The sequence below is a fragment of the Spea bombifrons genome, chromosome 3, assembly GCF_027358695.1.
Source record: "Spea bombifrons isolate aSpeBom1 chromosome 3, aSpeBom1.2.pri, whole genome shotgun sequence".
In the NCBI taxonomy this organism is placed as follows: Eukaryota; Metazoa; Chordata; class Amphibia; order Anura; family Pelobatidae; genus Spea; species Spea bombifrons.
The window spans coordinates 40,041,196-40,054,896 of record NC_071089.1 but is presented as its reverse complement, the minus strand read 5'-3'; the positions used below and the strand labels follow the sequence as shown (position 1 = coordinate 40,054,896).

Here is a 13,701-nt window from a genome sequence, read left to right as displayed (position 1 = left end):
CAATGTACACTTCGGGGCATCTCGGATCCCACCATGATTTAAAGGTCCATGTGTGTGACTGTATTGGTCGTCGGCAGGGGGCTCGTCTGGCATCAACGAATGAAATGCATCTGGAGTTCTGCACTTCATTGGTTGATGCCAGACTAGCCCCCTGGCGGCGACCAATACAGTCGCACACACAGACCTTTAAATCATGGTGCCACAGCTGCTGCTGCAATGTGTTTCTTAACCCCGTATTAACCCCTGCTAGGAAACCGGGAGAAAACGAAGATAAAAACGAACACGAAGAATGTCCACGAATATTCGCCCGAACAGAAGACAAGAACGGTCAAATATTCATAGATACTAAGATTTTTTTTTCCCCTTAGACGAACATGAATACGAACACAAAGACATCGCCGGCACCCAAGTCTAATAAATACTGAACCCAGGCACCAATAACCCTAGCCTGTACTAGGCCACACTAATTCTGATGGCAGCCCTGCTAGTCATACAAATTCCGAGTACTTCGAAGCTACATTCATAGAACTTTCTAAGTCTGACGTAACATCTGCTTCTAGAAGTGGAAGCTGGTGCAGCAGCATTGCTCTAGAGCGCCCCTCTTGTCCGGGCATAAAACTACATGACCTGCAACTATCCTGGACTATTCACATAAAGCCATGTTTATAGTTTTAATGATGGTTATGGTATTTCTAACGAGAATTCCCTTTTATGATTAAGAGTTACAGTGTTTGCTGTACCCATTAAGGTGTCTATTTTGTACAAAATGTTCTGTGTTTCATGTTTATCTGCAAGGCAAATATTACGATGCTATGTTTTAAGATGTTTACTTGGTACAATATGTAGCAGTCTTCGCCTGCTATGGATCCTCAAGGGTTAAAGTGTGTTTGCTCAAAACTTTACACACTGGCCACGTGTAGCAAATACAAGCCTCGCTTTAAAGAATGACCTCGTATTCCACGAGCATTTAATCCAACCCAAACAATGACCCATCCTAAAATGTGCATTTCTTAGAGCTAATGCAATTTGACCATGAAGTATTTGTGCAACATCATCTCAGTGTTACGTTTTTCCCCTAAAACTCTATGCGCGTCTCAATAAAATATGTGGATTTTTGAAAGGCTTGAATTCTGCAGCACATTCCACCCATAGCTGGTCTGCGGAATGAATTGTGCATGCAGCAAAGGGAGAAGAGGGGGTGAAGAAAAAAAAACAACTCCAAGTGCTTTGACGTCACATTGGCAATGAGGAAACATAGAGAGGGCTGCACACTTTCCCGAGCTCACAGTGCTAAAGCCGATTGGTTTGCTCCTGTCTGCCAGCGGCAACTTACTTCAGCACCTCCCAGCTGCACAGGCAGAGCCGCTGTTGCTCCTTGCAACAGTCATACTCAGTCCCACTGCAGCAGACCACAAGATCCACACAAATCAAAGGGGTCATCAAAAAGTGCTATTGCCCCCCCTCAAATGTTTGGTTCTTTCCACCCACTTAATCAGCTGTTTGTATTTTTATTTAGTTTTTTTGTTAGTTTACTTCCCCTTATTTAACACTCCCTTCTCTCCAATGAATAATTCACACACGTAATCCTGGATGGTGTTGCTAGACTCTGCAGCACGAGTGTCTACATACATGTACGAGCAGCACCGAGCAGAGATTTCAAGGCATTCGGATTTCACAGAGCTGCAGCTATGGTTAAATGTCTTGTTTAATGGTTGAGGTAGGTAACCGCTATATTTCATTTCCAGACAGCTTGTATCCAGCTGTATGAGGAAGGGGACCCGAAAAAAGAATGCGGGGGGGTGCCCTATTTCTATCCATTCTTTATTTGGATTTCAGCAATGATAGTTATATATATCTATATTTCCATAGTAACAGGCTGTTGTATACATATTTTATTGATATGACTATTGTACGTTGGCTTCTAAGGCCATGTTCTGAATGTCAATTACACGATGTTTCTGACTGCACGTTGCAGAAATATGAAAGTTCCGTTAAGCAATACAGACTTTGTCAGTCCAGTTATTGGCTGTGCATGATGGGAATTGTAGTTCATGGTAGGTGGATTGATGGATTTATTTACCTTTGTTTTTTAGGTGATACAATAGTGTCTATCATTCGTTATTTTGTCATTTCATGCATTTTTTTAGATAAAGTTTTATTGCTACCTGCTGCTGTCATCGCAAAAGTAGAAGCTGTCAGAATCAGTGTTAAAAAAGGCTTCTAGCCCCAATCATTGTTCCTTAATTTACCAGATACAATGAAGAAAAAAAAAACACAATTTTTTAACATCATAACGATAACAGGTCTATTTTTATAATGATTTGAGTGGTCATGTCTGAATATGACATGGAGTATGTATTGCGCAACTTAACACCTGATAACACACATGCCTAAATGTTTTTAATTTGACCTCTGTATTTATTTTAACGTGGGTTCCTGTGATGTATTTGTCATGGTAACATTAAAAATGAGGGCCTGTATCAAGGTAGTATGTTTTTTCCCCTGTCACACTCATATTTATATATGTAATTCAACAAGCCATGTAAGTCTTCTTAGCCTGCGTTAGCAAGTGATGTGAAGAAAACACATATGTATCTTATGGGGCTACGGTTTATATAATATTGTATTTACGAAGCATATTGACAAATAATAGTATCTTTCCCACACCTCCACATTTCATTTTACCTCCATATTGCTACATGTTTTGCTACATACTTTAATTCACAAGTCTGATATCAAGCAAAATATTTCTTTATTTCTATTTTCCTTCCGTCCGAACACTAATGTGTTACTGCAGTCAACTGGCTAAAGGAAAGAAAGCTCCTTAGCTGCTAACGATAAAGAAATACCGTATATGATGAATTGTAGAACTTGCTGCAGTCTGCCCGTAGAAGCCACTGCATTGCATTTGCGAAGAGAACAACAGGTAAAGACAGTTTGGCGGATAGAAGGATACAGTCAATGCATGTCACGAGACGTAACTACGCAGCTGTAGGCACAATAATATTTTTTTCTGTTTGCGTGATGAAACATCAGCTGAATAAAATGTTTGGACTATACCCACACTAATAGTGTGTAAATCATGTCTTTGGTCATTGAATGTTTTCTTTCAACCTTTTCAGAAGCGGATATGCACTTAAAAAAATAGATCCCTTAGATTTCATGCAAGCATGGCATGCAAAGAAGAAGGTCCTAAAAAGGGGGGCTGCTTGCTGTTTTTCTAAAATGAACACGCTTTAGCACATGTGATAAAGACCGCATTAATATTGTAGTATCAGCAGAAAGGAAAACATTTTTTTTTTTAAAGGAAACTTCTCCGGCTGTGACCACTTTCCTTGCATAATGTCCCTTTAAATAATCCATGATCTTCCCTTCCCATAGGGCCATATACTGTCATCTTAAGGAGAAAAGTGATATTGCGTTAAATTGCAGAAGCCGTTGTAAAAAATATTTCTTATGATGAATGATTTCTTGTATTTTGCCGCAGTTCATGAAAGAGGCATTGTAGAAATAGAAATTTTGAATTATACAATTACATGGATGGGATTTGGGAATAAATGCTTTTTTACCCCCAGTTACTCAGAACATTCAGCAAATTTACAAAAAACATCATTATTAGTTAACGTTAAAGATTATTGTACACCAAGCATCAAAGGAGTTAAGGACTGTATGTATATTAGCAGAGAAAAATGCAGAGGATTGGTTATGTGCTGTGAATATACAATTGCTATTCTGCAGTGCTTGCTTGGAAAACAGTGACTTTGTGTGTTGTAAAGGCATGAATCTGGCTTTCCCGTTTCCTTTACTATATCTGGTGGGCTGTGTCTTTTACACTAATAATAAACTCTTTAATAATCAGCCTTTAGATGACCTTAAAACTGGTGTTCATGTTGAACCCCTGTTACAGAAGGTACAGTTAGTTCACCCAAAAATGTGACACCCTCCTTTTGTGGTTTATACTTTTGCGTGCCGAAAATTACTAAGGAGCTTAAAATATCAGCTATTGACTGGAATTGTCTATTTGCAGCGGGAAGGGGAAGTTATGTAATTTACAATTATGTTTTCCTCCGTGTTCCAAGTATGTTATGACACTGTGCACATTAGCCGAGAGTGGCTAAGATTTTCTTAGACCATACTGAAATACAGCTAAAGCTTGTTTTCTTTTGCTTGGTGATTTGTCCCTAGTCACGTGGTGCTACCACTCCAGCAAAATCCTGTGTGCATTCCAGAAGTCGGTGATTAAACCAGACTACAATTTCTCCAGATTTCACACATATACCTAAAAATCACAAATTCCATCCATGTGTACATCTGCGTTGTGTTCACGCGTGGAAACCATTTAATCAAATAGATTTCAGGTAGACTAAGCAATTGTTTTTTGACACCTATGCATGTATGGCGAATAAAAACATGCACATAAACAGAAAATTGAAAGTCTCCATATTTATCAGTCGGTGAACTGAGATAAGGCTGTCAAATTTGACAGCCTAGTCTGCACCCTGACAGCTGTAACCAAGATTTGTATATAGGGAATCCCTGTGGAGGGTTGTAGAGAACCTGATCCCTGCCACTGTAACTCACTGTCTGATCGCACAATGTGTGGATATGCTGACCATAGGATTCCTCTGACTGCTGTGCAGGGGAACCCTATCAAGTGATGTCACCAGTGACAAGTGATGTCACCAGCTCATACAGATCCCAGGGGTCATAAATGATCACAACTAGGTTCTCTATACACTGAGGACTGCTCTCTAACGGAGAGCAGTAAAAAAAATTAGCCCTGAAAGAATTGTTCCCGCATCCTACAGTGCTCTCTGGTTACCTAAAATATAGACTTGAATTGAGGGGCAGCTAAACAAACTTGGGGATGCTGCTGAGCATAAAATAGTGTTTTTGTTTCTGCAGTCGCCTGTTTTCTGGACAAGAAAACACAATTTTTACCCTAAAACAGACAAAATAATAAAAAATCCTGGCCATATAGAGTAGTTTCCAAACCAGGACAATTTAATTAATATATTTTGGGTATTTTTTTCCATTAGCGCTAGCTGTGTACAATTTATATATGTGTAAAACTGCAAAAAAATGTTTGTTACCTTTTTTCAATTTTTTTATACAAAATAACGTCTTATTAATATGGCTTTAAAACAAAGTCTAACTTGTACAACATTAATTAAATAAGAGTGACATTAAAAGGTGAACAGCGACATAATAAAGACACAAACATTTCTTTAGTCCTTTAGTGTAAAAAAAAGCCCTGGTCCTTAAGGGGTTACTCTTTACCTATATTTATTACGGTATGTAATACGAGTTATAAACATTTGAATATATTTCAGGGGTGAGGGTTCACCAAGGTTACATGACTTTCTGTTGTACCAGCCCAGCTCCCTGCATTGTAGCGGCTATTGGGCGTGTTGCATCCCATGCACTCGCTTTAACGTCTCTTTAGAAATGCTTCAAAATAAGTAGGGGAAGAGCCAACGATTGCACAAGACTAAGGGATTTATTCACTAAAGCAGGACTTTGCATGTGAGTTTTCAGGTACAATGAAGTATGAGCCCATTGACTCAATTATATAGGTTTAGCATGGCTAGTTTTCTGTTCATAAAGGTTTGAGCAGACATTATTCAACCAAAGTGAATTCAAATTTTGTCAATTGAACTATACTTTGTGCAGGGTTACCTCAGCTGTTATTGCAGGAGAAAATCATTGTGGTTGGACCGTGTACAGAAAGAGCTGAAACCACTAATAACCTTAATACTAAGTACATGCCATAACAAATAGCCACATCAGTTTGGCATCAGCGATTCACCCTAAAGGGACTGTTTACTGTCCCTGACAGTCCCACTACAGAAGAATGAGCTTGAATGAAAATAGCTTATAAGTGAGATTTCTTACCTCACAAATTGAACTATGCGTTATGCAGGAGCCTCTTTGCTATTCACATTATTACTATCCTTGGCCAAGGATAGTAATAATGTATAGTAAAATAATGTATAGTAAAAGCAGAGAGTTAAATCCACATATCTTACTGTGGTGAATAAACCCCGCTGAGTCTAAGGCAGGTACTAAGTCTGTGTTATACGAAATCCTGTGCTAGGTCTTAACACATTAATGGCAATGCCATCTCAGTACATGGGTTTCTTTTTTATCTGTTTACACAAGGGAAATCCTAATAAATTTATTTTACTAAGACTGTGGCTTCACCCAAAATCACACAAAATGTCCAGATGCTATTAACTAGACTTGTGCATTAGTCATCGGGCGAACATGAAAACGAACACGAAGAGTGCGTTTTCGTGTTGGTTCCGAAGAAACGTAAAATAGAATATAGTGGCGGTAAAACGTACACGAAGACACACAACACAAAGAATCTTCTCGTTAGTCTTCGTCTACTAATCTCCCTGGTCCCTTCCCCATCTAGCTTACCTTATCTCCGCAGCATCGCAGGGGTTGACGGAAGTGGAAATCTGTAGGTTCGACGTCAGGGGTTACTGACGTCAGGCGAACATGAAGACACCACCGGCGCCCAAGTCTACTATTAACTGCTTTCAGTTGCTGGCACCACACAGTCACGTGTAATCCAAGTGCTCAAAGGCTTATAATTCCAAGTTTTGATGTAACTGAAAGACGGTTGCTTGTTTATTACAAACCTACAGCTGTCTCAAATATCAGGTTCTATGATTTTAAAGTCAAAGTGCAGTGCCAAAGTCAACAATTTTAGTGAACTTCAACTAAGGGATCTCTGTCTCAATGGAGTCCATCTTAAACTAGAAAGTAGTTTATGACATATACTTCCTCATATGTTATACATTAGATCAGGCATGTCCAAAGTCCGGCCTGAGGGCCAATTGCGGCCCGCGTTCCAGACTGCTAAGGTCCCACAGATAAGCTGCTCAAATATAGATCTGGTTTTTTTTTATATTAAAGGCAGAGTGATTTAACACCTGTTTAGATTTGTCATCCAAGTCACAAAATGAAAAGTATGCCGTTTTCAATAAACTTTGCATAAAATAGTTAATTTGCATTTAATTTTAATGGTTCAAAGAATGTCAGGCAAAATGGTCGGCCCTCGCACATGTTCACTTCATCAAATCTGGCACTCTTCGAAAAAAGTTTGGACATGCCTGCATTAAACTAAAGTTTGACTAAAACTCAACATACAGTTTACATACCATTATATATTGTGTTTGTTGAAATGTAATTCTACTTGATTTACTTTATAACAATACTCATGGTAGAACATTAAAACCATTGTGAATGTCGGCAAGAAATCTGACGACACCAGTTCAATGAGTTGAGTAAGCAAGAGCTTCTTTATTCAAGTTCAGGGGAGAGTCCAGTTCGCAGACTTCTCTCCCCCTCCTTAATTTTCTAACAATATATAGGCAAAGAAGCGCAAACAGATATTAGCATATTGTCTAGCCATCTGTTGGTATATTTACTTTAATTTGCTGACACGCAGTTTAAAGAGGTCAAGAAAAAAATAGCCCCCCCCCCCCAGACATGTGAAATCTTTACTTACAGAAGGTCAAGAAAGGGACAACTTGTCCTTTGTCGTGGCGGACTCTGATTCTTTTGCAACAAGGCACTTAGAGCAAAGAAAACACACAAAAACATACCATATGTACATATTCTTCCAAGACACAACAAGACATAAGTAAACTAAGAAATTAGGTAGACAGGTGATTGTAGTGTTATCTTATCTGCTATCAGCAGAATAAGCAATTAGGTAAAGAGATCATTGTGCTGACATCCACAATTAGCAAAATTCTTCAACTTCCACACCATCTATTGTCTAACATCTACAATGTATGCTTTTTTGACAATTTATGTACTTTGTTGACGATCCTTAGTAATGAGAAGTTTTACCATTCAGAATGTGAGAGTAATGTTTATGCTGTTCTTAAACAGCGCAAGTCTTCTGTCAGGAAGTAAATGTATTTGTACGTGAAAGTGGATTAGGAACAGGAGATATTACATGTTAGGAAAACAGCGGATTACTCTTGTTTGACATTTGCTATGGTCGTTGAGTAATTTACTGGCAGTAAAAACAGGCATAAAGGAGAAAGGGATTAAAATTATTTAATGCAAAGAAATACATTAGTCATTGGTCCTGGTGGACTTTGGAATTGATTGTGATTGTGCAAGAAACATGCTGTGATGAAAACAGGGACTTATGGGTACACAGGGCCAAGTCAATAAAGGAAGAGTCTTCATTACCCTAGGGGTCATAAGTGGGCTCCAGAATACTTCATGGTGGCCCTTACAATAAAAAAAAAAGAGCGAGAAAGGAGCAGCAGCTGAAAAAAACTTACAGCTCTTATATAAGCACAGTCATAGCTGTATACTTTTTCTACTATCATATAGCATGTTCAGTGCCTTGAAACACAAAATACAAATGGCTACAGCATTATAGAAGGACTAGTGGTTGTGATATGGATACAAATGTCTGTCCATTTCAGCTGAGCCCAAAGTAGACCATTCTCTGTCCCTCCAATACCCTATTTACTCCTATGATATTGACCTTTTCTTAAAGGAAAATGTGAAAATTGTTAGGAAAAATTGTGAATATACAAAATGTACTTTATTTAGAGCGAGGCCAACATTCAACCTGATTTTGGCTTTAATATATACATGCAGAAGATACATCACTGCTGGAAGCACCTACATCGTTCTGAAGTCAACTTACTTTTTCCATTTTGTGTTTTGACAATTTCTCAAAGGAAGTTGTCAGCATCCACAGACATGACTCACACCCTAAGATCTTTAACCCCTTCGTGACAAAGGCTGATTTTACTTTTTGCACCCTTCGTGACAACGGCCTTTTTAACATTTCTGCACTGCTCGTGTTTAGCTGTAATTTTCTTCTTTCCCGTTTACTGAACCTACACACATTAGATATTGTTTTTTTCAGGACAAGAAGGGCTTTCTTTAGATGACATTGTTTTGATTGTATCATATTATTTACTATTAAAAAAAAAGTATAAAATATGGTGAAAAATGTAAAAAAAAATGACTGTTTCTAACTTTTAGTTGAAAAATCTTTTACTCATCTATAAAAGGTAATAAAAAAACCTGCTAAATAGATTCTACTATTTGTCCTGAGTTTAGAAATACCCAATATTTTTATGTTTTTTTGCTTTTTTCTACACATTATGGGGCAATAAGTACAGGTAGCATTTTGCTATTTCAAAGCCATTTTTTCCAAATCTGGTAATTCTTCCCCCCATGTGCCATTTCGGGTATCTTTGAACCCGGCCAATGCAATTTACCCCATCAAGTCATATATTTTTGAATATTTTGAGTATTCCAAATGCTAGTATTTTAACCCTTTCCAAGCACTTATTCTACCATCAGCCTTTGTCAAACTTTATGGTAGTAATTTTTTTTGCATTTGTTTTTTCACACACATTTTACTTCAGGTATGAATAAACAGGTTCTGGTATATGTCACTATCATAAAACACCCCAATATGTGTTTAGCAACATCTGAGTACAGCGATACCTCACATGAATGATTTTGCCTGGCTGTTTGGGGGCAAAAGGGCCACATTTGGGGCATGCACATTTTTCAATGTTGAACTTTGGCATTTGGGGATCCACTGCCCATGCCCTATTTGGTACATCTTTGAGCCGGGCCATTTCAGTGTGCCCAACAAAACCATATATTTTTGAAAACTAGACACCACAGGGTATTTTAAATGCTGGTATTTTAACTCTTTGCATCCACACATTTTACCACCAGCATTTTTTCAAAGTTTGCAGTAGTATTTTTGTGTGTGTATTTTTCCCACACACACCTACTTTATGTATGAATTTACAGCTCCTGGTATATGCCGCTGTCACACGACACCCCAATATGTGTTCAGCAACATCTCCTGGGTACAGTGATACCCCACATGCATGGGTTTGTCATTTTTGGTGGGAACTAAAAGGCCACATGTGGTACGTGTGCATTTTTCTAATTGGAAATTAGATGTGTGGCCATCCTTCCCCCCGTGTTAATTGGGACCTTGTTGAACCTGGCCAATTCAATTTACCCCATCAAATCATATATTTTTTAAAAGTAGACACCCCATGGGCATTTAATATGCCAGTATTTTAACTCTTTCCATGCGAGAATTGTTTTAAGCTAAAATGCTAACATTTTTTTTTCAACTTGAAGGTTCCCCTGATAGTGACATCAGTAGGAAATTATTTTTACATTTTACTGTTTTTTTACAATTTTTTTCTAATTATTATTAATTTTATTTTATTTTTAATTTATTTTTACTAATCACACTGTGATTAGAAAGCTGGGCTCCATTGACTTGCATGGTGAATGCAGTACCTGTATTCAACCTGCAAGTGGAGCCAGAGTTCTCTAGAGGGTCTGGAGACCATCTAGCGAACTTTTTCGTCTTTATTATTTTTTTTTCAGGGCGGTCGCCATCTTGCCGATAGTGAAGATCACCGGCAGCGGCGGCTGTGACCGCTATCCGTCACAGTCCATCCCAAGGTAAGTGTTTGGTGTCGCTGGATGCCTCCTGATCGAGGCATTCCAGCGACACCATTTAAGTTGATCGCCTCCTAAACGCTTTTAAAACGGGCGTCCGCCGCCATACAAAGTATGGCGGATGTTGACGCCCCGGGGAGGGGCCAGAGATGGCCCCTTTGTGCCGATCATGGCATTGCTGAATGCATTACAGCAACGCCGTTTCGGTGCAGAAAGCGAAAATAGATCGCTTTCTGCACCCGTTTAAAGACGTGGCGGTCCTGGCACGTCATTTGTCATTAAGGCCTTGATTTTCCGTGACGTGCCCGGACCAGCAATTGTCATCAAGGGGTTAAAGTGCTTCTATCATTCAAATATGACAATGTCGCACTTTATATAACATTTTGAAAGCAGAATTCTAGATAATTTCTTTCATTGTTGGTTATTGATGTACACTCACTGACCACTTTTTTAAGTACACCTGTTTAGTTGCTTGTTAACACAAATAGCTAATCAGCCAATCACATGGCAGAAACTCAATGCATTTAGGCATGTAGACGTGGTCAAGACAATTTGCTAAAGTTCAAACCGAGCATTAGAATGGGGAAGAAAGGGGATTTTGACTTTGAACATGGCATGGTTGTTGGTGCCAGACAGGCTGGTCTGAGTGTTCCAGAAACTGTTGATCTACTGGGATTTTCCGACACAACATTCTCCAGTGTTTACAGAGAGTGGTCCAAAAAAAGAGAATTATAAAAATGTAAAAAATGTTTCCCCAGTGTAAGGACGTAAAAAAGGTGCAGCAGTAGTAGTAGTAAGGCACTGGACCTGGGCAGGCAGCACAATATTATAGATGTTTTTTTAAAAGGTTCCCCAAGGGTAAGGATTTTCAAAGAGGTGTAGCTGCAGCAGAAGTAGAGGTTTGACTATAAGACTAAGATCCAGATCCCCCGCAGCACTGCAGGGGACCTGGATCCTCCTTTCTGGCAGCCGGTGGACGTCTTCACGATGCGTGCAGACAACCTCCGCTGCTGCCAGCACTTCCTCTGGGGCTTCTTTGACGGAGCGCCGGCGTGACATGACCTTCCAGTGCTCCACTATAGAGGCCCCGGCGGAAGTACCGGCCAGCAACAGCAACACTGTAAGATCCGGATCACTGTAAGATCCGAATCTTTGAACGACTCTCTGCCTTCATTGGGATTCGAATCATTCAGATAATAATCACCATACTTTTATAAATAAATAGATTAATAATCACTGCCCTCAGGATTTACATTCCCCTTTACCTCCAACTGCACCTTAAGTTAACTTTATTAAATTAATTAAATTAACCCTTAACACCCCATCAACCATGACTGCCCCTAAAATTAACCCTTAACATCCCATTAAGCATAACTGCCCCTAAATTAACCATAAACACCCCGTTAAGCATAACTGCCCCTAAATTAACCCTAAACACCCCATTAAGCATAACTGCCCCTAAATTAACCCTAAACACCCCATTAAGCATAACCGCCCCTAAATTAACCCTAAACACCCCATTAAGCATAAATCCCCCTAAATTAACCCTAAACACCGTTAAGCATAACTGCCCCTAAAGTAACCCTAAACACCCCATTAAGCATAACTGCCCCTAAATTAACCCTAAACACCCCATCAACCATAACTGCCCCTAAATTAATTGCATGTACTCATGCGCTCAGCAGTGAAGCCACGCGTGTAGAGGCAGAGCAGCGAAACAGAGGCCTTGGACTCCCAACAACGACTTCAGCAAGTGGGGGGGGTGCGATAGTGAGAAAGGGGAAGAGATAGATAAAAAGGGGAGGAGAAAGAAAGGTGGCAGTTCCCATGTGTGCAACCTGGGTGCTGGGGCAAAACCTCTGAGTGCAATTTGACATTAACGGATACAACTGAAAATTTTCCAAATTTCTTTTAGTCAGATTATAATTTGTTTTTATCGAATTACTATTTAATAATAGTAGCAAGCTAACCATATCTACATTATCAATGAATGCCCCTTTTTGTATAACAATGACAACATGTAGCTTTACAAATGTTTTTGAACAATGATCCTCAACAAGTATTTGGAAATAATATTGATAGCAACTTGTTCGGTTTCATTGTTGTATAAGATTTATTAAATCTAAGTCTTGGTTACCACACAGGAGCTCAAGGTAGCTGTGGTCTATTATTTGGTTGCCTCTTTCTGGATTAATCTCCCTCAAGAAGATGTAGAATTTGATAGCAGATAAGTCTACCTGTTTTTCTTGATGTAGAGGCTCATAGAAATATATAATTCAATTGCAGATTAGAACCATTAAAACAATCTAATCTGCCCCAATTTCTGAGTTCCTATCTAGTTCAATAGTGAGGATAGCTTTATGTCTATCCCATGCAAGTTTAAATTCCCTAACTGTATGAACCTCCACTACTTCTGCCGGGAGGCTGTTCCATTTATCTACTACTCAATGAAGTAGAACTTAACTATATAACATCTAAGCTCTAGGTTTAGACTGTGGCCTCTTGTTCTAACTTTGCTTGTCATTTCAAATCAGCTTGCATCCTGTACTTTCTTGAAGTATTTACATATTTATATTAGATCTCCCCTCTCTCTTCATTCCTACAAGCTATATGTATTGAGTTCCCTTACTCTTTCCCGATAATCCTGAAAACCAGTTAAATTTTTTATAGCCCTCCTTTGAACTCTCTGCCAATACCCTTCTGGGGTCTCCAGAACTGTACTCAATACTCTGTCTGGCATAACCACCTAACCCTTCATGCTACAAATGCCTCTCGCTATACAGCCCAGAACCTTGATTTCTGCATTATTGAGTTACTGCTTGCCTTTAAGTCATCAGATATAATTATTCCTAAATCCATCTCTTATGATGTCACTAACAGAACAGTGTCCCCCTGTTATATGCTGCCTAGGGATTTGTACGTCCCAATTATTTTACATTTACCAACATTAAACTGCAGCAGCCACACGCTTGACCATTTTTTTATTTACTTAAATAATTTTTTATTTAACTTGTTTCAGTGGCAAGTTTTACCCTGTTGCCAACCTTTGTGTCATCTGCAAATATACATTCTTCATCATTAAGACCTTCCTTAATATAACTAATACAAATGTTAAATACTATGGGTCCCAATACTGATCCCTGAGGTATCTTTCTTTGTCCGCATCTCCGCAGACATAACACGGCAGGAACATCCGCCATCTGTCAC

At 39.0% G+C, this 13,701-nt stretch overlaps 1 protein-coding gene across 1 annotated transcript in view; it reads left to right on the top strand.

Annotated features, from left to right (window-relative positions):
• Positions 1 to 1,367: 1,367 nt before the first annotated feature.
• Positions 1,368 to 13,701, top strand: part of PDE7B (phosphodiesterase 7B) — a 335,544-nt gene continuing 323,210 nt past the window's right edge. The window contains exon 1 of the mRNA XM_053459174.1: positions 1,368 to 1,717. Coding sequence (XP_053315149.1) covers positions 1,697 to 1,717 — 21 coding nt within the window. The 5' untranslated portion in view covers positions 1,368 to 1,696. The remainder of the gene's footprint in view (positions 1,718 to 13,701) is intronic.